Here is a 27,548-nt window from a genome sequence, read left to right as displayed (position 1 = left end):
AAGCATTACAACTGCATGTTAATCTAGTCACCTCAAGTATAAAATTTATATTAAAAAGCAGCTGCCATGACTGAGATAGTACCAGACAACTTTCAACTCACAACAGATTAAGGGGCCAATTATTTCCTCTGATAATTCAAACAAAATAACCATCTTAACACTGTATGATAACATGAGAGTTATAAAAAAAAAATTAAGATCAGAGAGCAAAAATCATTAGCTCCTTTTAAGGGGCAGCATTTTGACCTGGCTTCTACGCTAAGTCAGAGGGCCTATATCCTTCCTTCACCCACCTGCCACCCATGTACCCATTTACACTTGCTCATCCACTCACGCACTCACACACATACCCAGTGACATGCAACCACCCACTCACACACATATTTACTCACTCCCACTTGCCCACTCACACGCATATTTACTCACTCCCACTCACACCCATTTACTCATCCACATACTCACTCACACTCACTAATCCCCTCACATAACATAACTACTCACTCACCTACTCGCACATGTGTACCCACTCAAACATATACCAACTCACATCCACACTCACCTACTTTCATATGCATTCATCAACATGCTCCCAACTTGCACACACACTCACCTATTTACATACACACATACTTACTCACTCATACATGTACTAAGACCTCTCCCACTAACACATGCATACTCAAACAAGCACTTACTAACACCCACACACTCAAGCCACTCGTACATGCGCTTACTCAGACCCACCTCCTCACTCATCCACTCACATATGCACACTCACTCAAACAAGTACACACTCACACACTCATCCACTTTCATTTACATACACTCATTCACAAACTCATGCATGCACTCACTCACACTCACCCACCTGCAAATGTATACATTCAACCACTCATATATGCACTCACTTACAAGTACCTAGTCAGCCACTCACTCACACATGCATATTCTCATTCTCTCCCTCTCTCCCTCTCTCTCTCTCTCTCTCTCTCTCTCTCTCTCTCTCTCTCTCTCTCTCACTCTCTCTCTCTCTCTCGGATGTTTCCCTGGTGCCTACTTCAGTGTGTGTTGGTATTGGGTATGTGGGGGCTGTGGCAGATGTGTCCCTTGAGAACTGCTACTAACAACCTAAGCTCAGCCTATCCCAGGGATGTGCAAGTTATTTTGGAGAGGTGTACAGCCTTTGTACAGGGCTGGCCTGGTGAGAGGACATCAGCCGTTTTTGCAAAACTCAGGGGCTATGGTGTAGATGGAATGTTTGGGAACCCACAGAGTGTACCCATGACTCTGAGGACTGCACCAGCCTGTGTCACCTTGCCCCAGTTTGTGATGGCAATGTGAAGGTGCCACCAAACATCACAAACAAAAAGAATTCCCAGCCCTTCCTGGAAGCACTGAGCTAAGGCCAACCCTTGCCCTGCATGCACCAGGGAGGTCCTGAGACTGCACCCATTCTCCAAGGCAGATGGAGGAGCTCATGCCTGGTGTCTGATTGTCCCTGTTGCAGTGCTCAGAGCACATGGCTTCCCTTCAGTCACACTCTGTGGCCATCAGCTCTTGCTCTGGAACATGTGATAGAGACACATCTTGTCTACGTCACCAGTGACCTTCCAGGACCTCAAATCAGGCTGTCCTTCCTTTGCTGACACCCATGGATATCTTCCAATTGCCTATGTAACTCAATCCAGGCTCCTTCCTCTCCTGAGTGTTGCCCCCAGCTTATAGATACCATCCCTCCAATCTGCTGAACCCCACATAACCACTGGTCTCCCTTTCTGTGACAGGCTGACTTCTGCCTGCCTGCTGTCTGGGGCCTTCTGCTGAGAGCACACCCTGCTAGGCCACTACCTACCAGCACCCCATCTCCCCTGGGCTCCATCCTCCCCCACAGTACTGGCCCTGCTGCACTGTGGGCAGAGGACACATTTATCTTCTTCATTCAACACTGAACCCCAGTTCCTAGCATCATTTTGGGCCCACAGGAGGTCAGAAGCAAATTCAGTTCAGATTTAAAGATTGGGTGAATACATATAATAACACTGAGCCTAGCTCCATTTCCACTGCTACACAAGCCAATATGAATCAGAACTTAGTGATTTTTAAACTCAGATATTCATGAATTAGCCAAGATTACATTTCCATCTCTCCTTGTCCTCTCATCTTATTTATTCACTTGGTCACTGAGGGTTTGCTGGGGGTTTCTGTGTGCTGGGATGGAAGGGACACACTCCGCTGGAGGCAGCAGATGGCCCAGCTGGTCAGGCAGAGTTGGAGAGCCCTGGGTCTTCCAGGGGAAAATGGAAGCTGTTCCTATATCTAAGCTAGATGACCTTCCCTCTATCTCAGGATCAGTCTGATTTGCAAATCCACCAATTCCCAGCAGAGGGCAGAAGAAACACATATAAAGCACAGGTCTTGTTAAGGCCAATAAAAGGGTTCAGAAAAATATCAAGAAAAAAAGAATGAATCCCCCCTCAGAAAACAAAACAAAGGACTGCCACACCCTCTAAATTCTAAAAATACAGGACTGTTTTTGTCTGTATATGAATTTCTTCAATTTGAAAGGCTTATAATTCTGTTTTCAGTTTCACTGGTTTATTTCTTTTAAATGTTTTATTATTTCCTCCCTCTGCTTTTTTTGTTTAGTTTCTTATGGTAGAAGCTTAGCTTGTTTGAAAACCTTTTCTCATGTTAGTATTTCATGTTATAAATTTCACCTTCAGCATTGATTTACTTGTATCTTACAAATTTATGTACACGAGTTCAAAATATTTACTAATTTTCTTTGACACTTTCTCTTTGACCAGCACATTATTTAGAGGTGTTTTAATGGTCAGGTATTTGGAAATTTTCTAGTTATCTTTGGTTGTTGATTTCTAGTTTAATTCCATACTGGTCAAGAAATATAATTTTTATTATTTCAATCATTTAAAACCTATTAGGCTTTTATTCTTTTGCACAGAATATGGCCTACCTCAGCAAATATCCTGTGTGCACACAAAGACCATGTGTGCCCTTCTGTTGTTGGTGGGTGCCCTGTAAATTCTAGCTGGTGGACTGTGCTGTTTAGTATTTATCTATCTTAACTTTCTGTCTTCTTGTTCCATCAGTTACCAAGAGAGCAGAGTTGAAATCTCCAACTATAATAGTCAATTTGTTATTTTCTTCTTTGCATTCTATCAGTTTTTGTTTCATGTATTTTGAGGCTCTGTTTTTTGATATATAAGTACACTTGAGACTGACAACTCTTCTTAGCGAACTGAGGCTTTATATTTATGCAATGTCCTTCCCTATCTATGGTCATATTCCTTGTCCTGAATCCTGGCATTCATCTGACATTCAAAGCCACTTCAGGTTACTTTTGACTATTGTTCACTTGACATGTTTTTTTGTCCTTTTAAAAAAAAAAAATTTATTTTTGGTAATCCTCACCCAAGGATATTTTTCCATTGATTTTTAGAGAGAGTGGAAGGGAAGGGGAGAGACAAAAGAGAAACATCGGCGAGAGAGACACATTGATTGTTTGCCTCCTGCATGTGCCCCGACCAGGGTTGGGGATTGAGCCTACAAATGAGGTATCATATATGCCCTTGGCTGGAATTGACCTGGGACCCTTCAGTACACAGGCAGATGCTCTATTCATTGAGCCACACCAACCATGGCACTCCCATAGCTTTCAAGTGACTTTAGTACCTTTGCTATGTTGCAGTTCAGGAGATCCTCACCTGGGCCCCTTCCCTCCACAGTGCCTGACCCCTTGTGCTCTGGTCTGGAGCCAAATCAGCATAGATTCCCGTCATGCCAGGAGGACAGATCTGTTCCTCCAGAGTGGTGAGGGGATAATGGATGTAACAATTACATCTCGAGTCTTCTAAGTGATCCAGCCCCAGTCCAGAGCTGGAGAGTATGCTGTGAAGTCAACCTCACAGACATTGGATGTTAGAGATCATTTAGAAACGCTCACCACACATATAAAAAAAAACCGAGCTCCTGAGACATGCAACTTGCATAAGTTGCATAATAGAGCCTATGAGGACCATAACCCATAGAAAAGACCATAGGCTCTGTCCATTACATCATACATACTGCTTTCTCAAAAGAGACTCAAAGAACCACAGCTGCTATTCATAATTGCAGGAACCCAACCCACCATCAGGCATGCAACCAAGAAATGACTGCACCACCATCACCACCAGTACCCAACCCTTCTGTCTCCCATCCAGAGTGGAGGCTTCTGGATCCAGCTCCCCATCACGTTTTACCGCACCCAGGATGTTTCCCCATTTCAGTCCACTGAGTCACCCGTCCGTAGGAGCAATGGGCTTCTGCAGCCCCTAGCCCAGCTAAAGGTATAAAAACCGTATTACTTTAGAATTGGAGTCCTTGAAGGTCACCAAAGAGACCACTGAAGTCCAAGGCAAGGGTTCCGGCTAGAGTCAGAGTTCGGATGGAGTCAAATTTCCATTTTTTTCTTTGGCAAGTAGGAGCTGGAGATCTGGTGCATGATCACCAGGGCTGGATAGGCTGGATAGAGGGGCAGCGCCAGGCACAGGTACCAGGTCGCACCTTTGGTTTGGGCCTAGAATCACAACAAGTACATGCCCAGGAACACCATCACAGTAGCCATCAGGTAGACTACCAGTTCACATGTCAGATGACAGAGCTTGAGGCAAGCCACCCTTGAAAGCCTGGCTACCCGGGAAAAGAGCAGGCAGAGCCTACACAGTGCCTGGCCCCCATGGCCAGCAGTGTCAGAGTCCCCACCCAGCCATGCCAGGATGCCAGATGGGGCAGTTCACTGTGGGTCCTGCTGGCAATGATGAAGCCCAGGTCCAGGGCTGCACAGAGAAGGGGGAGGGTCTGCAGCACTCAGTGCAGTCTGATCTGGGCCTTTTGGGAGCAGCAGCAGAACAGGGCGTGCTCAGGATAGTCTCGCCATGCAGTCGCAGAATGCCAAGGCCATGAATACAGGGTGCCAGGAGAAAAGACCTCCAGGGTCTGCATGGCCATACTGGGCCATCACACACTCCCAGCCGCCTGAGTGGGTGTTTCCTGTTTGTGATCACTTGGTGCCGCTGTCCTTTAACTTTTAACCCACCAATAGCATTGCATTTCACATTGGTGCCTTGTTGACTGCACAGAGATTGATCTTGTTTTTTTTTTTACCTACTCTGATAATCTCTCAGATTTTAAAATATATTTTATTGATTTTTTACAGAGAGGAAGAGAGAGAGGTAGAGTTAGAAACATCGATGAGAGAGAATCCTCGATCAGCTGCCTCTTGCACACCTCCTACTGGGGATGTGCCCGCAACCAAGGTACATGCCCTTGACCGGAATTGAACCCAGGACCTTTCAGTCCGCAGGCTGACACTCTATCCACTGAGCCAAACTGGTTTCGGTTGTTTAAAACTCTTATCTTTTATAGAAGTTCTTAACTCTTTCTCTTATATTTTCTTGTAAATAGTTTGTTTTACATTTTACATTTAGATATTGATCCATTTTGAGTTAATTTTTATATAAGGTCTGAAGTTTAAGTCGAGGTTGTTACTGAGTGTTTTTTGTTTTTTTTTTAATATAAATATCCAATTGTTTCAACATCATTTCTTGAAAAGACTTTCCTTTCTGCATTAAATTGCTTTATTACCTCTGTCAAAAATCAATTGTCCATACTTGTGTGGATGAATCCTGGGCTCTGTTATGTTTCATCTATTGTATATGTTATCATCATAATTAGCTAGTTCTTAATAATAGGAAAAGAGCAAAGGGGAGGTCAGACATTATTAAGCATGGTCATCTATCTGGGCAGCTTCACCAGGAAGCTACAACTTCACACACCCCAGGGGAACTGCAGATCCATTTCCTGCAAATCACTGGGGAAAAGGGTCCACTTCGGTGCATGTGCAGCAAAGTCAGGGTGATATTATAGGGAAGGTGCTTCCCTGTCAGTCTAGCCTACGGAACAAAGATCATTGGCTAGGAGCATGGAGCCAATGCAAGCATGCAAAATCCTGAAGGGTTACTTGGTTAAGCTTCCAATTATAATTCCCAGACAAAGAATTCTCTCTCTCTAGTTACCTGGCTTCATTCCTGCTCCCTGGCACTTTCTTGCTCCATGACCTGCAGAGGCCCACCATGTGGCCTTAAGCAGTGTTATGGGATCCCACAATGGACTGCAGCTGGGAACACAAACTAACCTATCCATATTCTGGACTGGACTTTGCTTTAATATGGAGTGGAGACTTTGCCTTAATCCTAGCTCTGCCAAAGACAAGATTGGACTTTTTCCAGGAGGAGACAGAGGAAGAAGGGACCTTGGAAGGGAACTCCTTAAATTTACATCAATGAAGCTTTCTATGATACCACATCCTCCCATGGGAGCCTCAGGAAATTCATTTCCCTGCAGTACCCCAAGAATTCTACTTCTACCAGTAACAGGTGGGGACACAGAGGGCACCTCCTGGATACCATATGTATGTGCTTGTTTATGCATCAACATACAATGTCTCTATTACTATAGTGTCAGAATGCCTTAAAATTACTCCAACTTTATTCTTTTAAAAATTCACTTGCATTAACTAGTTCCTTGAGTTTTCATTTAAATTTTAAAGTCACCTTGTTTATGTCTATAATCACCAATGATGCGATTTTGATAGGAATTGCATTAAACTTATAGATATATTTGGGAAGCATTAGCATCTTTGCTGTGGTGAGGGGCCCAATCTATGAACATAGGATGTCTCTTATTTAAGTCTTATTGGATTTCTCTAATCAGTGTTTTGTAGTTTCCAATATATAAATTCTGTGCATGTTTTTTTAGATGTATAGCAAGTACATAACTTTGGAATTAATGTAAATGGTGGTGTGTTTTTAATTCTGCTTTCTGATTGTTCCTTGATTGCATATAGATTATTAATCTTTGAATGTTGACCTCTCATTCTTAAACAAGTGAACTTGCTTATTAGTTCTAGAAGGTTTTTGTAGCTGTAATGGTATTTTCAATGTAGGTGATCAAGTCATCTACAAATATAGACAGGCTTATTTCCTCTTTCCAAATCTGTATGCCTTTTATTTCCTTTTCTTGTCACATTGAACTGTCAAACTTACAGCCTACTGTTCAATAGGAGTGGTGGGAGCAGAAATTCTTGTTTTGTTAATGATTTTAGGAGGAAAGCATTATTCTTCCACCATTAACTACGATGTTAGTTTATAGTTGTACCTTACTCTATTTTGACTAGAACCTCATTTGATCTTTTATGATGGTTAAATTGGCAAAATCTGTCTTTAATCAGTACTACTTAGTGAAATAGTACTTAGTAATAAAACAAATTTTCCAATCATTCTTTTAAAAATATATTTAAATAAACAGAATTCTAGTAAAATAAATATTATCATAATAAGATGTATAGATATAACAGCAGGAGGAGCAATAAAGGATGCCCATGTTCCAAGTGCTGCTACATAAGCAAACCCCTCTGTGCTAAGGCAGGAGGGACAGGACTATCTCTGTTTAGATATAAGAAAAAGAGGGGCTCTGAAATGAATAATGACCAGCTAGATCATTGCTCCTGACCACCAGACAGGTAAATTATATTTTCATGCTAGTCAAATATAAAAACCAATGAAGATTTCTGTTTCAGACTTGAAAGAAGGAGTCTGATGGTTGAAAGTGGCATGTAACTTCCAAGTTGTAAGTTTTTTTCGGGGGGGGGGCAGTAAATAGATTTGGATATTAAAATAGAAGTAGTGTATAGCTATCTGTGATTTTAAAAACATCACATTCATGACAAATGCACTAGCCTGTCCTCTCCAACATGAGATTTCTCGTTCAGAGAAGGGAGCAGAAGTCCTGCCAGCAAACCACCACCCAAGGACTGCATGGCCGCAGCGAGTGCAAGTCGGCTTTATCCAAGGCTGTACCCAGACATCAGCTGTCGGGAGGAGATGGCTGAGATCAGAACCTCAGGGGACAAGCACACACTTGATTTATTATGTTTAATAGCTCAGTGCTCCATCAGGCTGCATAAGCCAGTACAGCAGAAACCGACAGACCTTATTAGCTGCTTTCTTCTCCTAGAGAGACTCACAATGCAGATTGTGTGCTTGGGGCCATGGAGGGGAGGGGAGTTCTGTCCTGTAATGCTCTTGCCAGTCACAGTTAGCATTGGAAAGATGGTCAGGGTTTACACAACCTGACTTCAGTGAGCATTCTGCACAGCCTGCTGGCTTGTCACTCGAGTTCACACAAACGTGATGAGATTGGGATCCAGCGTCCTGCCCCTCTTTCCTCCCTGCTCAGGGGCCCTGGCATGCTGGCCTCCTATTGGCAGCAGTGTGGAGCTTTTCTCTTTCCAGCAAAGTGTGGGCTTCCTCCGGTCCGAGCTCTGAGGAAGTGCCCAGGGACTAGGGTGTGATTCACCCTAGACTGTCTCTAAGGTGAATAACAGATCTGCTGTGGAGACAGGGCAGGCCTCCTTGAGCCATTGGTCTTGGCCCTAGCTCTGCCATGTCTGTCTGCCTCTGTAGTGATGAGCTTGTGTGCCTAGCACCTTCACACAGCAGGCATTCAGTCTGTCTGCACACACTCTATCTTCCTACAGACTCTCTGGCCAGAATAGGAGGCCAACCATGACAGGAACATTCAACTGAACACTCAGTTCTTACTAGGAACCTGGCACTGGGGACAGGACAAAGGAACATAGCCTTCACTCTCAAGCGGCTCTCAGTTTAGTAGAAAATTCAGACTGTAGCCTGGGACAGCTGGCAATTCCAAAATTTGAAAATCCACCATCCCTACTCCAGCCCTCAAACATGTGTTCCAGATAGGTTGGGGGTTCAAAAGCCCTTCTTCTGGAGGGAAGAAAAGGAAAGCTGCTTATAGCATCAAGGTTAAGAAACTGAAGGGGAAAGGCTGGGGAATGGTCCCCATGCTTACACAGCACTATACACCTCTCCCTCCTACCACTGCCCTGGAAAAGAGACATTGCCCAGACCAGTGGTCGGCAAACTGCTCTGTTGACTAATGAGTTTGCCAACCACTGGCCCAGACCACTGCTGGCAGACATCTGAGACCACAGGGCATGAGTGAGTGCCAATAAGAGAGTCAGAGAGAATGGCAGACATGCGGGGCCTGCCCAACTTGTTATTCTGCAGGCCCCAGTTAATGAACTTTCTGATGTCCTATGACTGGACCCAATGCAGTCCAATGGACACTGACGGTAAGAACAGCAGCAGGGACAGAACAATGCTGAATGAGTCCATGGCAGTACAAGGCCGGGACCTGATCTGATGACGAAGGTGTCTGTCTCGGTATCCACACCGATGTCACCATGGGTCAGAATGCAGCACAGCAGAGAAGAGGGCTGCCCAGGGACAGATGCCCCAAACCTCCTCCTGTAAGCTCCCGTGTGGGGACCTACAATTCCACTGTGGGTCTGTGCTTCCTGAATTTCAGGGCCCCTGCAGGCCCTCTCCAGGTGAGCGCCTCCATGACACAGAGACAAGCCAGCACAGACAGGTATAGATGCCAAGATTGGGTACATAAGATCCAGAAAAATCTATAATTATAAGAAGGGATGAGTTTAATAGGGTGATTAGCATTATGCATCTTTATATCAGCAAAGCTAAAAAACATTTTTAAAAATTTTCAATTTACAAGAACCTAAAGAAAATCAGAGTCGGATAATTCTAAGAAAAGATGTGCAAAACCTGTATGTAGAAATCTATAAAACACTATTAGGAGAAATCAAAGAAAAACTGAGAATTAAAGAAAGGCATCATGTTTATGGACTTGAACACTCAATAATTTCAGATATTAAATCTCCCTAAATTGATCTGCAGATTGACTCCAACAGATAAGCTGGTTTTAAAATGCATGTGAAAAATTCATCAGGCCAAATGTAGCCAAGACGTTCCTGAGAGAAAGAACCAAGTGAGACCTAGTTACCAGAAGCAAAGACAGTTCAGTCCATGTGACGGGCACAGGAACAGACAACTAATCGATGGACCACAACAGGAAGTCAGAGACAGGCACTCACAGCGTGAGGAGGCAGAAGACAGATTTTCCAATCAGTGGTACTGGTTGGCAGGGTCGGCAGGTACAGAATGAAACCCTGCCCTGTTGATTCTACTCCCAAATAAATTCCAAGTAGATGGTGGCTTGACATGAGGAGACAACATACAATATTAGCTATATGAAGTGGGGACAAGGACAGATCACTTAGACATAATAAGCTCAATGTTTCCAAAAAGACTGATATAATGGACCACATTACAATTAAGGTCTATTTATCAACATACACCATTAGGAGAGAAAAAAGGGGCCCACAGAGTGGGCAATGATATTTGCACTTCATTCAATCACTCAGGGATGCTATCCAAAAAATACTTACTGATTGCGTGTAAAGAAGTGGGCAAGGCCTTGAGCACACACATCCCAAAAGATTGATAAATACAAAACACACATCCCAAAAGATTGATAAATACATCAGAAGGCATCGAAGCTAATCAGATGAAGGAAATGCAGGTTAAAGTCACAGGCTGGACACTAAGATGACTGACACTCAACACAACATGACAGACCCATACCCAAAGCCCTGGGGAGCACAGCGTGTGCTAGAGGCTCAACTACTAGCAGCTTACACGTTCATACTGGCCACATCCCTGAGTTGGCCACAGGTCTGTACTATGACCCAGCACTTCCAGCTTCTGAGCAGAAATTTCTAATATTCTGATCAAACACTACCAGAATCAGCATGTATAAAGAATGATAATACACAAGCCAGAAAGGAGGTTTATTCTTGAAATGCATGAGTGATTAATATCAGGAATTTTGTCCATGTTGTTAATAAATTAAAGGAGAAATTCAACAACCATACAAGTAACAATAAGCAATACCTAATGCTGATACTGTGTTTACTGCCTGTCAGGTACACTCCTCGTTGCAGCTCTACAAGGAAGGTAAGTCCCCACTTCACCCCACAAACAGGGCCAGGGGGTCACAGCTGAGACGTGGGGGACCAGGACGCAGTCCAGAGACAGGCTTCATATCCCTGCACTGAACACCCATGTGCTGCTTCTCAACAGCAGCTGGAAAGCACTTAATAAAACTCCACAGCCACCAATAAAAAAATAAAATAGGGAAAGAAAAAATGTCTTAAGGTAGAAATCATTTATCTCCTCAAAAAGCAAAGCAATGATTTTGAATCTGTGTCTTGTGACCTTTTAACTTTTTTTTTTGGAGAGGAGATGAGGCATAGAGCTTTCATTACAATAAAGGGACAGAGATAGTAATTTATACCCAGAGAATGTGGAAAGCAGGAAGAATTTTAGGTAAATAAAACAAAAGAATGTTTGCAGCAATACAGCACAAAAAGCAAAGGAGGCTAAGATTAGTTAAGCACATAAGATTTTTAAAGAAAAATAACGCCCAGCCAGTTATAAAGGAAAAGGCTAGGGAAGGGCTGCTCTGGTCCACATGGACCCTGTACAGAGGCAGACCTTGAAACTAAGTCCACTCCCCCACACCCACATCCATGTAGGATGCAAGCACTGATTCCTGTTAAGAAGATGTTACCAAGTGCTCACAAAGCTGTGCTCCTGTAGGAACAATGCTCTTCATTATCCTCTGGCACTGATTCGTCCACTGATTAATGTGGTGTCCCCAAAAGGCACCTCAACCCCTCTCTCTGGGGCATCTTGAGTGAGCCCTACATGCAGCACTGCTGGGGCCTGTGGCCAGCAGTTGCCTGGAACTGTCCTTTTTCAAACAGGGCTCTGAGCAGTGGAGTGAGCCAGAGTTCATACCCAAGAGGGGTCACAAGGAAGTCCATGGGGTCACCATCTAGGCCACAGGGGTGGTCAGGGCAGCAGCGGCCCATCATTATGTCTGGTCAGGGTCAGGGACTCCATGCACATCCTCAGCACTGGCCCAGAGGGCAGGGGTGAGGCAGGCTCACCTCTGCAGCAGAGGGTCTTCTCACCTGAGAGGACTCTGAGTGCAGGGAACAGAGGCCTGGCCTGGTCACTGGCACCTGTCCTTCCAAGAGTGTACCTCAGGTGTCACTGGGGTTCTCCTTATTGAGAAGGACGGCTTCTCTTTCCTAAAAGGACACAGGGTCATTTCAGCCTCCAGAGTAAGGGCAGTGGGCATAGAGATGTGGTTTCACTACTCACAGAACAGCCAACTATATGTTATGCAGACTAGACACAGGGCCAGAGGCAGCGAGTGGCTTGCCAGTGGTCACTGAGAGGGTGGACTGTGGGCAGATAATGGGTTGTGGGATGGGGACACACCAGCAGCCCTTGGCAGCCTGGCCCAGGCCCTGGCCTCACTTCTTACCATAACATGCAGCAGAAGGGCCTGGTACCTAGTGGCTTAGCCTGTGACCACAGGGTTCAGGAGCTTCCAGCCAGACCACACTGTTCCCAGCCCAGATCAGTCCTTGTGCAACTGCCCAAGGCATAGGAATCAAGTCTGCAGGTTGCTTATGTCTTTGTGGGGTCAGGTGGGATAGGAGGGGATCATATCATTCATTCCATTTCACTAGCCCAAGCTCCTGGCTGCCTGCTGCTGGATCTCCTGGATGCATGAGCTCATGTTCTTACAACATTCATGCAGAGTCACAAACAGAATCACAGACACTCTTAGCCATGTTGGAGAAATAACCTAACATGGGTTCATGAGTTTAGCAGGTCATTTCTTTCAATGTTGTGGTGTGTGTGTGTGAATCTTCACTCGAGGACATCTTCTCCATTGATCCTTAGAGAGAGTGGAAGGGAGGGGTAGAGAGAGAGAGAGAAACATCAATGTGAGAGAGAGATTGATTGGTTGCCTCCTGCTTCAACCAGGCCATGAATTAAGACTGCCACTGAAGTACATGCCCTTGACCAGAATCAAACCTGCGACCTTTCAGTCCTCAGGCCAACACTCTACCACTGAGCAAATCATCTAGGTTGATGTTATAATATTTTAATAATAATATAATTACAATACTAACAAATGGCATTGGCTAAAAATAAAACATATTTAAAAATGTGCTAAAGAAGCTAAACCATTAAGAATCTTCCCAAATGAAGAAAAGGAAAATTGAGGGGGTAAGGGGAGGATATAGAAATAAAGACAAAAATGTGAGCAAAACTCTAAAGGGAATAAAAATGAGAGTGATACAAGAAAAATAAGTGATTCAATAGTTAAAAATTGACAAGATTTTAAAAGGTTAAGAAGGTAAAGACAGCTTCAGTGAATTAAAAATTAAAAATAAATTCGGGGAGGAGGGAGCAAGAAAACTTAGATAAGAAAGTATAAGGACCAAATAATAATAATAATAATAATAATAATAATAATAATAATGATGTTTAAAATATGGCTAAAGTCTACAAAAAAAATCAGATTTAAAAACTAAAAATACCATGAGTTGGATTGAGCCTGGAATCCCTGGTTTGAAAGTGGCTTTGATAAACAGTGGGCCCTGCTTGCAGATGGAGTTGGGCCACAAAGATCCAGCATTCAGACACAGGAGGCAGCGGCTTAGAGCCAGTTTCCAAACACACACACACATACTCAAACCTGTGTTCTGGCTGGGAAAACACCCACCTCTAAAGTCCCTATCCTATGTCCCCTACTGGGTGTCAGCTGCCCTGCCCACTGAGGATGGAGCACTGACACTGTCTAAGAGGGAAGCTGAGAGCAGGAGGAGGAGCAGCCAGGGGACTTGGAGAGAGCAGTGGCGGGCCCATTCCCCTGTGCCCTGCACTGTGCTAAGGGGTTAGAACTCGTAGTGAGGTCTCACTCTTTGGGAAGCCCACCCTGTGGATAGCCAACTGAGGGTCCCAAAGGAGGGGGCCCTGAACACAGTCTGAGACTCCTGGCTGTCTCCTCCCTCTGCTAAACTCTCCTGGGGGAAGGGAGAACTGAAAATATCCCATGGAAACCTGAGGGGTCCTGGCAGTTTACAGGGGTGGGGGCACTCAGCAGAGATTGTGGGAATGGGCAGCAAGGCCATCACTTTCTCACAATAGTGACTACACTCACTATGGCTCCTGCTTGGGGGGCAGGGGTGTCTGGTATTCCTGCCAAGATTTAATCCCCTGACTTTAATCTGCTGATGGTCCCTTAATCCGAAAACTATCTAGCAGCCAACACATTTCATTTACTTGTAATGGGTTTTTATTTCTGTGTGTTGGAGAACGATATAGTGTGTGGACCGCTGAGCTCAGTATTGCCAATGGCCAAGATGCAAAGGCAGAGTAGTAAACCCATGCAGAGATGCTGTACTGGGGAAGCCAACAGGACAACCAGATAGGGGTCCACTTTCTCGGTTATGGTCCTACTCAAAAAAGGGCTTTGCAGCAGTATGGCCTGCAATTTATCTGAAGACAGGTTTCCATTGACCTGCCCACAGCCATCCCCAGCACCTGCCACCAGTCTGGCAGGCAGCAGTCCAGGCTTCAGTGATGACATGACGCCCTGGGCTTCCTCCCCGGCTTAGCCACTGTGTCCCAACTTGCCTCCCTGGTTCCTCAACACCACGGGCCAGGGTCTTTGCCAACTGGGACTGCATGTGGGGGATAAAGATGGGGATGGAGATTGTGGTTTTGCTGGGAACTCAGGCCAGATGGCAGAACTGGAGACAGGCGGAATATAGACCAAGACAGGTGCTGTAGACACAGCCAGGTGACAGGCCAGTGTTCCTGCCATGCTTCCTCCCTGTGCGCCTTGGCCTAGTGTAGGGAACTCTGGAACCCAGCGTGTTACCTGTTGTCCATTCCCAAATGCCACTCCAGGGGTCTTTGAAAATTTCAAGCTTAGAAAAGTAAAAAATATGCATTTCCCAGTCACTCAAACCTGGGGCTTTTAAAAGATTTGATTGTAACAGAAGCAGAATCCTTTCTAAAACCAGTAAAAAGCACAAAATAAAAAGGCAAAACAAATGTGGCAGAATTGCTTCAGTTGGTAAGTGAGCAGCCCCCTTGCAGCTGGGGAGACAAGACCCCAGAGGCTCTGAAAAACACACAGATGGAGGAACAGAGCCACTGTGAATTCTTCTCCACTCCAGTCACCGTCACTGGAGCCTTTTCTTACTATTTTCAGACAGACAACACCTTCTTGTTTTGCATATATATCACAGTATGTGTGTTCTGAGACTAGGCTTTAAAATGCAGGTCTAATTTACATGCATAAATATGTACAAATCTTAAGTGTGCAGGTTGATTTTCACACGGGCACTTGTCATGTGATCAGTCATGACACAAACATTCTAGAAAACATAGAGAAGTGCCTGTAGCCTGTCCTGCAGCCCAGCCAGCCCCATGCAGTGCTGCTTGCTGCTGTCACCACGTTCCTTCTGCTGTTAATTCACTCTTAAGATCCGCCTGTGCTGTGCAGCAGACTCAGCCTCTCTAGTACTACTAACTGCCCTGATGATTGGGGCTCCATGGTGGAAGTGGGGCCATAGGATGACCCTTATCCTGTCAATTGACAGTGGCTGAGGAGCAAGATATGCGTGGGGTTAGATCTTGTGGCCCTGCTGGGGCTGCATGATGGGGCACCCTCACAAGTCTCTACAGGACATAGCGCCCACACGTCCTGCTGGGAGCACAGCGGGTCCTCTTTCTCCCTTATAAGCATCGTGGATACATATGTGTGATGAGGCAGATTCCTAAGGTATGTGGAAGGCCTGTGCCCTGAGTTGCTATTGTCTGGCTGCCAGGTCTCCTTGCTCTAGGCTCAAAAGGTGCCATCCAGAGCATGACATCCCAGGATGCTGTATTCAGGATGTGTGCTTTGCAGGTGCCCTTCCCTAAAAAAAAAACTGTTTTAAAAACTTGACACACGAAATAAGCCAGTTGGAGAAAGATAAATATCACATGATCTCACTCATTTGTGGAATATAATGTACAACATAAACTGATGAACAAAAATAGAGCCAGAGGAAAAATATTTTGGAATATAATAAAAATAACCCTATTATTTGCAGATTTTTAATATTTCCACAACCTGTGTGAGATTATACTATGTTAGCACAGTTTTAGTAATATTATTACATTTAAAATCTTGAAATATTAATGTTTATTGCATGTAACATTATATTTAAAGTCATTTTTCTTGAAATATTAATGCTTATGCATGTAAAAAAAATCAATGGAAAAAATATCCTTGAGTGAGGATTAACAAAAAATAAAATAAAAATATACTTAAAATTTTAAATCAGTAATACTTTTACATGTTTTTAAAAAATCAAAATATTATACAAATGCATACTCTGAGACGTCTCAATCTCTAGTTCTTAACACTTGTATATATTTCATCCCAAAATCAATTTTTTAAATAGTTCCTTAAAAAACCCCCACAAAACACATGTTTTCTGTGAATCTTTGAGCTCATCACTTTGTCTCACATACATTAGTGTTTGGTGAGAGGGAAGGTTCTAAATTGGGTGTTTATTTTTAATAGATATCTAACTGACCCCATACCACTCACTGAATAATCTGCCCATTCCTACTGATTTAAATACACAATAGCCCGGCCACGGTAACTCAGAGGCTGAGCATCGACCTATGAATCAGGAGGTCACAGTTTTAATTCCCAGTCAGGGCATATGCCTGGGTTGTGAGCTTGACCCTCAGGAGGGGGCATGCAGGAGGCAGCTAATCAATGATTCTCTCTCATCATTGATGTTTCTATCTCTCTCCCCCTCTCCTTTCCTCTTTGAAATCAATAAAAATATATTTTTAAAAATCTCTTAAATACACACCAAATTTATGAAAGCAAAACAGAACAGACCAAAACAAAGCCATCTCCCTAGGAACAGTTTCCCACGCATCCAGGACTCCTGTCTGATGGCTCCATGTTTCACCTGGTAGGCTGTTTTACACAGGTTTTTCTTTTCTCTTTTAGATTCTGTTGGACTGTTTTTAACAAGGTAGAACCCCCCTCCCCCCGCCTCCCACACACCTTAGTATGGGGGTTGCAAGCTCAGGAGACAGAGCCCAGAGCTTAGCAGAGCGTGTGAGCATCTGGCTTCTAAGTTGGATGCTCTGTCGCTCTAAGAGTGCAGCCCTTGCTCCCAGCCATGCCCCTAATGATGTCCAGATATGACAGTGGCTCCCTTTCTACCCAGCAGACAGCCTGTGGCCACTTCCTTCCCAGGTGAGGGTGCCATGAGGTATGGGCTCCTGCCTGCCTGAGCCCCAGTAAGCAGAGCCACAGTCTCTCCACAGCTCATCTCTTCTGGTTTTCTGTGAGATTCCTGCTTAGCAATGGGGCAGATAGACACTGCTTAGCAATGAGGATTTGCTTTGTGGCACAGACTTAATTGACCAGGCCCCGCCAGATCTCAGCACCATAGGACTGACCTGTACACCAGGTCACACGCAATGGAAAACCCAAGAGATCATGTCACACTTCCCCTGGCTCATATCTGACCAAAAGGAACATTACTCAAGGTTGCTCTGCTTCACAGCAGACATAGGTCACATGCCCACTACACCAGGAGTGCCACGTGACCATAGCCTACACTTTCACTCCTGTGTGGTTGACCTATTGGCTCTCCCACTTATATGGACATCAGCAACACCTAGAAGATTTGGTAAGTGGACCATACCCCAGAGTTTCTGACTCAGGCTGTCTGGGGAAGGAAGTAGCTGAGAATCCGCCTCTCCAGAAGTTCTCAGGTGAGGGTGGTTGTCCAGGTCCCTCAGAGAATCACTGCCCTGCCCTATATATAAAATAATGCAGCTGACATTCAGAAAGAAGGAAGCCCAGTGTTCCGCCGGGCACACCAGCTGTGCCAAAAGACAGCCCCCATGACCATGCTAGCCTGCTGGTCCTTAGTCCCTGACCTTTGAGGCTCCTATCTTGGCCAAAATAAAAACATGTCTTCATAAGTTCCAGTTCTGAGGTGTTCAAGACACCAAACCTTCCTGAGGCTTCTTCACATGATGACAATCTGCTTTATGTGGGTGAGTTTCTGCCTCTCATGCAGAGCTAGGGATCTTACATGAGACCACCGACAATCAAAGCGCTGAAGGTCAGAGGGAACCTGCAGAAGGAAAGCCAGGCCCAACTCCATCAATGCCCTTTCAGTTCCCAAATGAGTCTTTTGGAAAAACAATTGCCCATTCTTCCATAAAAAGGAAAATCAACATCCCATAACACTCACCAGGCCCCAGACAGCAGTTCTTATTTTACCCTGAAAGCAATAATTTGGGGGCATAATTTTGTAATGTTATTAACATAAAAGCATACATGTTTGTCACACCAGAGTGTTTCAGTCTTCTTCCACATGAGATGACTGAGTGGTCACATTATCTTAGATAATGGGGACACATGTTAGATGCATCTGGAAAAGGAGACTGATAAAAACTGCATCAAAATACGGGAACCTTCCCCAGGCATAAAAATTTTATAATCATAAAATTTTCTGTCCCATCTTAATAAAATAGAATGACTTCCCTTTCTCCAAGATTGGAAAATGGCCAAGAGAGAGCCCTTTAGAAACATTACATGAGATTGCTTCAAAGGCTGCAGTTGGAAGGAAGTGGGCATCTCCCTAAATGAATAGTATTTGCGCAAAGGCATTACTTTCAAGAAGAGAAAAGCCTTTTTTCTTACCAAGGGTACAACTGCTCTTTTTTTTACATCTAAAATGTAGAGGAATACATAATCTGACGTGCTTACATTTACTTTTCTGAACTTGGCCATAGACCCATGTTTCCTTAGAAAGTTAGTTAAACTACAAATAAAATATTAAATATTTTACCTATGAAAGGTAAAAAACATTTTTCCTAATAAAAAATAAATTGAGAACCATTATGATTTTAATTCTGGGAAACTATTTCTGGAAGTATTTTTCCCCAGCAAATTCAAAGATGAGATATAACTTGTTTCAGTTTGCCACCAGTAATCAGTTCACTATACAGATATTGCAGATATTTTTTAATTCTATTCATTATTTGCCAAAATATGTTTAAGGACCCTGAACTAATAAAATACCTTAGATCATTTATAGGACAGGAACACCCCCCTCCCCCAATTTTTTTTTTTTGTTCTTTATAAGCTAAAAAATTCAGGTTAGTTTTACAAACACTTTTAAACTATTATATGTTCCACATCTGCTTTATCACAAAGCAATCACATTCACTGACCTTCCCAGAGACAAAACAAGTATGTTATTTCTCAAGTATGTTCGAACTCCAAAAGTGCATGTTGTCCATCCAAAAGTAATATAGAAGTGTTATCCTTATTCTGATATGTAGATCTCACTGTATGTTCACACTACTGGAAGCCAACAGCTCACCTATTTCATTGAGAGACTGACATTCCCAAACAAAGGCGCTCACTACACTGAGAGCGCAGAGCCCCAACCCACAGCGATGGCCGATGTTTCTGAGCATGAGAATCATATTTACACACCTACCCCAGTATCGTTGGCAACCAACATCTGTAAAATTACCTATTCATTTTTCTACATAATAACACTTTATCATTAGAGTGCTAATAGTTAACCCTGATCCTTAAAAAAGAACCAGATTATTGAAATAAAGGACCCCATTTGAATACTATCATCTGAACGTCTAGAATTATCTATAAGTATGACACCCTGTCTATTTTCCCATCCCTAAGCAAAGGACTGTGTTGCTGCGGCAGGACCTCCCGACACTTCCTGATGACCTGTACCCTCCCCACTTCTCGTCCTGGGCACCATGGGCTCTGTGTGGAGTGAGCCTTGGCCAGTGAGCCTAGCAACCCCTTACCTCCGAACACAGCGGCTATGAGGTCAGGCAGGGCTGGGTGGATGTGGCTATCAGACAGATGGTCACTCTCCCCGTTTAGAGAAAGAGAAAATTAGAGTGGTGTTTTGTTCTAAATCAAAGAAGGCTACAAATCCCATTGGCCTCAGGTTGGAAACCTCGTGACATGTGACCAGGCACATGTGACCTACTTTTTGCCCAACTCCCCTCCTTCTGTTGGAGGGTGCGCCTGGCACGGATGCTGTCATTTCAATGACTCCTTCCCCCAAACAGCAGCCACTGCACAAATGCCTGCAGGAGCTAAGCCCTTGAAAAGAAAGGGGTGGGTGGGGGGACCTCATGGACCAATATTAATCAAAATGCAGCTCTAAGATTTGAGCTGTCATTGCCGCTGTCAGCTGTCTGCCATGAACGGGCCTCACATGAAGCGAGTCCTACCTACGAATAACGGGCATGGCCCTGGGACTGCAGGGTCACCAGGAGGAGGGACTTGAAACAGACCAACAGTGAATTTTCGCCTTTACCATTTTTTGTTCATTGTGATCTAGAGCTTCCAGGTCCAGTCCTAAAAGCAAGCCGCACACAGAAGCTCAGCTATTGATGAACCCTGTGTGTCCTTCAGAGCCACCCAGAAGTGAAGGCTCTGATCTGGGCAGTGTAGGATGGAAAGGTGGACCAGGACTTCAAGAGAGAAAATAGAGAATTCACACTAGTCCACCCATCAGGACAGGTACTTCTGCACCAAGCAGGAGAAGGTTGCCCTCTAGCTCCATCTTTTACTGAGTTATTACCTATCTTATCACCTCACACAAAATCAGACACAAATAAATGACAAAACACGTATCAGACAGTGGTAAAAACATGGATGCAGAGTGTACTTTCTGGCTGTGAGGACAGGTGTGCATTTGGCCAAGGGGCACTGAGCTGGCCACTGTGCACACCTACAAACTATGTGGTGGTTTTCTCACACCAGCAAAGGCACACAGAGAGAAGCGGATGGCGTATGCAGGTATCACTGACCAAGGTCAGCCTTTCTGTTCCTTAGAGGAAAAAACCTTAACACAAGTATTCAATACAATATACATATAATATATTATAGAACTGTACACCTGAAACCTATATAAATTAACCAATGTCACTCCAATAAATTTGTTAAAATTATAAAAGTAAATAAATAAATTAATAACACAAGTATTGGATGCTCATTATAGAAAACAATAGAAAAATGCATTTTTGAAAAAATAGCCTATAAATACCCAAAAGACCACCAGGGATAGTGACATATTTATGAAGTCTATCTATTCAGACTTTTTTTCCAGTAGGTGTGTGTTACTATATTTTTAACAAAAATAGGACCAAACCACCCATGCTTGTCCTCTTTTTCTCATTTACTATTATATACAAAATATTTTCCTATGTCAATATGTTTAAATCTAAATAACAGTGATCAAATTCCCAAGGCATTCTATTTTATGCATAAGATCTTATGCATTTTTGTGCATAAGAAAATAACCAATGTTTTTGTATCCAGGTTTTTGAATTGTTACATTAAACAATGTTTTAATAATAATCTTTGGGTGTACCTCTTCATGTCCTTCTCTTATTTCCTTGGTATACATGTTTATAGTTATAATTTCTGGGTTAAAGGATACATGTGTTTGAAGCTCTCATACACAGTGACAAAGTGGCTCAGCCAGCTGAATTCTCTGTGCCCCACCTCTCACCCTGGGGCAGGCTCTGTCCTCGGTGCCCAACTGAGCCAAGTCCTGGGGACATCAACAGTAAGCATTCAAGCAGAGGAGGAAAATGCTAATAGTGAACATTAAGACAGCCTTGTAGTTTGTCTGGCACCATGACTCACTCCTCCCATTAGCTCTCCATGTAGGATCTGCTCTTATTCTTCCAGAAACAGCAGCACAGTCACTCATGTCTTGCTTAGGGTCGCAATGCCCAGGACATCAAGGGCCCACACTTTTGCCCACTGGGTGTCTGATAGCATCCAGTGTTACTGAGAGACTTTGAGGGAGGACTGGACACCAACTTTTGGGTCTGGCAGGGGCAGATCTGTGAATCTTGACAAGGCAGGTCTGGTTCAAGACGAACAAGTGGTGACAGCAAGGCCAGTTGTCAAAGGGACAAAGATGGGTGGTTACTGCAAGTGGGCATGTCATCAAAGGGCATGCCCATGTGTTCATACATGGTGGAAGCAGAGAGGGGGAGTAAGGCAGGAGCCAAACCCTTGAAAAGATGAGAGGAAAGGAAGCAGTGTGCAAAAGAGACAGGAAGGACCAAGGTCACCAGCTGAAGAGAAAGCTGAGGGTGCAGGGACCACAAAGGAGATGAGGATGTGTGGCCCAGAGATTGAGAAAAAACGGGGGATGGTGGCATCCTAACCTGAGGGTGCTCCCAGCCTATTCTCCACATGTGTCCTCAGAACTCTGGTCAGCCCAGCTCTGGTTTACATAACCATCCTCATTCCTGACCACAGTCTGGGGCATGCCAGTCATGTGAAAGGAGCCATTTCCTATGGCTCCTCTTCAAACTCAGAAGGGACTTGTAGTCTGCTGTGACCAGTCACTGACATGCAGCTGACACAGACACCTGGAAGCTGAAATGGTTTTAACCTTCCTCCATGGACAAAGGAACAAAGCAAAGATCAAAACAACATAGGACACAGGCTTACAGAATTGGGTCAAGCACCACAGGATTAAAAATGCTGAGCTGCAATTCAAAAAAACATACCAAAACCAGACAGACAGCATCTGGGCAGGGTGGGCAAGAAAGCTGGTGCTAAGAGGAATGGCAAACCTTCAGAGACTTTAAAAGTACTTTACAGAGTCCATATTAAGTCTTGTGACTTCTTAAGATGCACATGTTTCTCAGACAAGCACCTGAGAAATACGTAACTCAGAACTTATGGAATGTTTGTGTTGGGAATCTGAATTAATACAAGAAACAGCTTGAAGCAGACTCCCCATGGCCACCACTATTATGGCTATATGTGAATAAAGCATCTTAAGGCTTTGGCAGAGCCTCATAATGTAAAACTCATGGGGAATAATCTAGAACTGAGCTGGAGAGTACTGAGGCATGTGAGCTGCAGAAAAAAACCTCTGAGGGCTTGATTTACAGGTAGAAATGAAGGCCAGAGAAAGTCAGTCCTGCAGGCTCAGAACCCTGAGGTTCATCAGAGAGAATGTGGACCTCAGGAAGTTGGAGCAAGCAGTACACAGAACACACGCTTCTGCACACATGTGAACATAATCTTATACCCGAACACACACGCACATAAACTTCTGCAATCATGCATTCATGCTTCTATACATGTGCTCCATAGAAGTGTACACACTGGCACACATGCTCACATGCTCCTACACACATGCATACACATTCTTATACCCATACACACATGTTCTTCCCTCCGTATACACACACACATACGTTTACACGCACACATACTCTCCTGCTCACTCACCCACCTCTTCAGATTCCCCACCCAGCATTCTTTACAATAGGGGTGTCGAACTCAATCAGAGAAGGGGCCAAAATCTAAAACCCAGCCTAAGTCGAGGGCCGAATGGTTTACTGAACAGTCATAAACTGACAATGTCATAAACTGACAGCGGAGTGCAGTGATGACAGCGCGGTGCAGGCCACATTGCAAGGCCTGGCGGGCTGGATTTGGCCCGCGGGCCTTGTGTTTGACATATGTGCTTTACAAAATAGTAGGATGAAGATCTGCAGAGTAAAAACAGGGAACACTAAAGGGAAATTAGTCCAAAGGATTCCCATGCTTGTCAAAAATTCAAAGGAAAGAGCCATGGAAAAATATTTCGGCCTCAGCATTGACCTGCTCCTGCAAACCAGACCAATTTCTTTAAATGCCAAGTCAATGCAACATGTGACCTGGCAAGAGATTCCCACATAATCATTGCATCCACTGCCTTTCTTTTATCTGTCTTCTTTTTTGCTGTTGTTGTTGTTTTGTTAATCCTCACCTGAGGATATTTTGTCCATTGATTTTTAGAGAGAGTGGTAGGGAGAGAGGAAGGAGGAGAAAGAAGGAGGGAGAGAAAGAGAGAGAGAGATATATGAAAGACACACATCAACTGGTTGCCTCCCACACGTGCCCTGAACAGGCCAGGGATTGAAACTGCAATCCAGGAATGTGTCCTTGACCGGGGATTGAGTTTACAATCCTTCAATGTTCAGGCCTATGCTCTAACCACAGAGCAATATCATTCAGAGCTAGACTGTCTTTCTTTGTTAAACATTCCCTTTCATGGTCTGTCTCTCTCCCTGGCACTATTTCCAAGTTGACACCCTGTCACGAACTAAAGAAACTAAAATGCAGATTGGACCACATGGAACAAATTTCCTTTTTAAAGACGAATCGGCTTTGTTACATACATTCTTGGTAAACAAACAAATGAGCAAACAAAAGATACTTTACAGCAACTCACCTTCCCCCATAAGCGGCTCTAAGAGTCAGAGCAGATCCATAGACACAAATATTCAGACTTGTGGTAACTTAGAGTACCATAACTGGAACTGGTGATTTATGGAAGGCCTGGTTTTTGTCCCACCTACCTAAAACACAAAAACACAGGGCATAAGAGCTCACAAATTTATGACCCTATCCACTAGTGTCAACAGAATGGCTTTTTATTTCATTTATTTTTTTTTTGCATTAAAAAAAAAGCCATTCTGTCTTACTAGTAAGCATTCAGGTACAAGGCAGGCACAGGGTATGGAAACGCAGTACCAGTGAGGACTTACCCTGGAACACTGCCCTATTAAAACCCAAATAAGGCAGCTCGAAACATGAGGAGGCTTCCATTTTATAAATGAGAAGTCCCAAAGAAATTTTTTTTGTAAAACTGTGAAGACTTTTGAGAATGTAAATAAAACAATTAACTTTCTACTTGTAATACTTAATATATTTATATGTATTTTTAAAATAACATTTATGAAATTATATATAAATTTAAATACATAGCTGATATTCCATTTTCATGGCTAGTATAATAGTTTAATTAAAAGCCTCCCATTTCAGCATTCAATTTTGTCCAAATAGAGCCACTTTCTCCTCCATCTGATGTTTTTCCAGATTGTATCATTTTTGCCTTGGCCTATCTAAGTTTCTTGACTTTTACATTTTGAATCATGTTTGTTTGTAGCTGGAACTGGAAATTTAATCCTCAGTCACAAGTATCTATTTTCATAACATTATACTCTTTACTGTATTTTTCAATCTATTCTATATGTGTATATTTATGATCACTACAAGTTATTGTTCTAGACATCGCAAAAGGCTTGTTTATAAGAATCCCAATATTTGGAATTGTGAGATAATAGCACCAAAAATAATTATAAACTGCTTTGCAGAGTCAATCACGTAACCACTTTAAGCAATAAATAACAGCAATGTCTGTGTATGTCTCAAGCTAAAATTTCTCATCCATATAATATGTTGAGGTTCAAAATGGAATAAGTGAGAAAACACACATATAAAGAAATTCCATTCTATATAATAAAAGCCTAATATACAAATTGTTCCCTTGACCAGGAATTCGACTGCTCATTATGACATGCATTGACCACCAGGGGATGGAGCAGAACATGGCGTGCATCAGCGATGTGGCGCTGGCAGCAGGTGGCAGCAGAGGTGCTGCCGGCCCTATGGGGACCGTCGTTGGATAGTGGAGTAGGTGAGCAGGTAAGTGCCAGGCCAAGGCAGGTGAGAGCGGGGGCCCAATCACCCCACGGATTGCCCTGCAAATGGCAATCAGCAGCAGTAGCAGAGAGTGGAGCTGCCACCCAGCTCCCAGGTGCTAAAGGAGCCAGGTGGGGCCCAATGACTTAGGTGGAGGGGATCACACAAAGGTCCAGAGGCCCAGGTGTTGCCCAGGGCCCAGAAGTCAGCTGGTACCTGCCCTTCCACGCCAGATTGTCATCCATGCCTTGGGACCACACCCATGCACTAATTTTGTGCACTGGGCTATAACACTGAGTAAAACCTCCCTTTCATATGGCACACAGCATTTCTAATTTTGTGCACTGGGCTATAACACTGAGTAAAACCTCCCTTTCATATGGCACACAGCATTTCACTTGGGAAGACAGTCATACACAGTGCAATCAAATGTTCAAAAAGTTACTGACTGAGGATCAAAGAAGCCTTGCTTGTTTAGTTAGGCCTAAGGTCAATAAGTGAGAATTCACCAGAAAACAATGGAAGAATTTTTAACATGGGGCTAAGACAATTCAATGGGGGAAAGATCAGTCTTTGTAACATATAGTGGTGGGAAAACTGGGCATCCAAATGCAAAAGAATGAACTTGGACCTTTACCTTATACCATATACAAACATTAACTCAAAATGTAAGAGGAATTTTAAAAAAAGAGAAAATAACAAGTATCAGCAAGGATATGGGGTACCTGGAATTCTCATACATTGCAGGTGCAAATATAATATGGTATAGTCACTTTGGAAAACAGTTTGGCAGTATCACAAAAAATAAACCCAGTTACCATACGACAGACAATTCTACTCCTAAGTGTAGAAGATATGTGCACACGAGAAGATATGTGCACACAAAAATGTGTACATGAATATTCACAGCAGCATTATTCATAATAGCCAAAAAGTGGAAAAACCCAATGTCCAACCAATTAATTAATGAATAAATAAAATGTGGCATATCCATACAATAAAATATTATTTAGCAACAAAAAAGAAATGAAGGACTGATATATCAATATGGATGAACCTTGAAAACATTATGCTGAGGGAAAGAAGCCAGAGAAAAATTGTCTCATCCATTTACATGAAATATGCGGAGCAAGTGATCCAGAGACAAAAAGTGGACTAGTGGTTCCCAAGGCTGAGGAAAGAGGGAAATGGGAGTAGCTAATAATGAGCATGAAGTTTCTTTCTGGGTGATGAACATGTTCTGTAATTAGATAGTGGCAATAGGTGTCCAACTTTGTAAATATTTAGAAACTACTAAAATGTACACTTTAAAAGTATGAATTTTATGGTATGTGGAAAATACTCAACTAAAAAAACTAAAGGTAATAAATACTTAAAAGGTGTTTTGTTTTTTTTAAGCAATGTAAGAAACCTCTCACTAAAAGTGGAAAAATTAGCATGTATTTATCTCCACCTTATAGAAACAGCACTAAGATGACACAAATAAAAAGGCACAAACTTACAAGCACTTAAGAAGTTAGGAGAATTGAAAACAACCAGCAAGTTCTGTCAACACAACCCTGGAATCTGGACAGTAGATGAGTAAGTGGTGGCTAATATGACCAAGCAAAGAGCGATGAACCTAAACCTGTAAGGAAGAAGCCACTAGGAAACCCTGGTTTACATCATGGATTCTAAAAGGCTGGTACGTGGCACACTCAAGGTAAGATGTGGAGGTCAGGGAATAAAAAGAGAAATCATAATTTACACTTTCTGGAAGGAAGTTTCAGGCCCCCAGAAATCCTAATTCCTAGGTGAGTACTCTTCTTTTCCCATGGACAACTGGAGGTTTTCCTCTGAAGAGGGTGGCTCACTCAGAGTATGACAACTAGCAATTCTTAAGATAGGAAAATGCCGAGATTAAAAACCAGGATGCTATATGAAAGAAAACAGACCAACAATGAGATCTCTTGCCCCCTTCTCTCAAGAGGATTTCAAAATGCTAGCAGACAAGGATTATTCCTTCAATAAGTTACATACAACAGAAATAGTATACACAGCAATCTCTGATACCAATGCTATCAAACCAGAAATGAATGTAC

At 43.3% G+C, this 27,548-nt stretch overlaps 1 protein-coding gene and 1 pseudogene across 22 annotated transcripts in view; both read right to left on the bottom strand.

The window, feature by feature from the left end:
• The window catches only part of PCBP3 (poly(rC) binding protein 3), a 184,306-nt gene that overhangs the window by 40,609 nt on the left and 116,149 nt on the right, over nucleotides 1-27,548 (bottom strand). For 19 of the 21 annotated variants that reach the window (XM_084876126.1, XM_084876132.1, XM_084876121.1 and 16 more), the window contains one exon: nucleotides 24,215-24,341. The exons of the other annotated variants lie outside the window; for them this stretch is intronic. In XM_084876126.1, the coding sequence (XP_084732252.1) occupies nucleotides 24,215-24,224 (10 nt within the window). In that variant the 5' untranslated portion in view covers nucleotides 24,225-24,341. The remainder of the gene's footprint in view (nucleotides 1-24,214; nucleotides 24,342-27,548) is intronic. 21 annotated transcript variants of the gene reach the window in all.
• On the bottom strand, nucleotides 3,412-5,020 carry LOC311617346 (putative transmembrane reductase CYB561D1; annotated as a pseudogene). The gene has a single exon. The product of its transcript is annotated as a putative transmembrane reductase CYB561D1 (transcript).

This window comes from Pipistrellus hanaki, assembly GCF_964339955.1.
Source record: "Pipistrellus hanaki genome assembly, chromosome: 2".
Lineage (NCBI taxonomy): Eukaryota > Metazoa > Chordata > Mammalia > Chiroptera > Vespertilionidae > Pipistrellus > Pipistrellus hanaki.
This window is presented reverse-complemented; position numbering and strand designations above follow the sequence as displayed.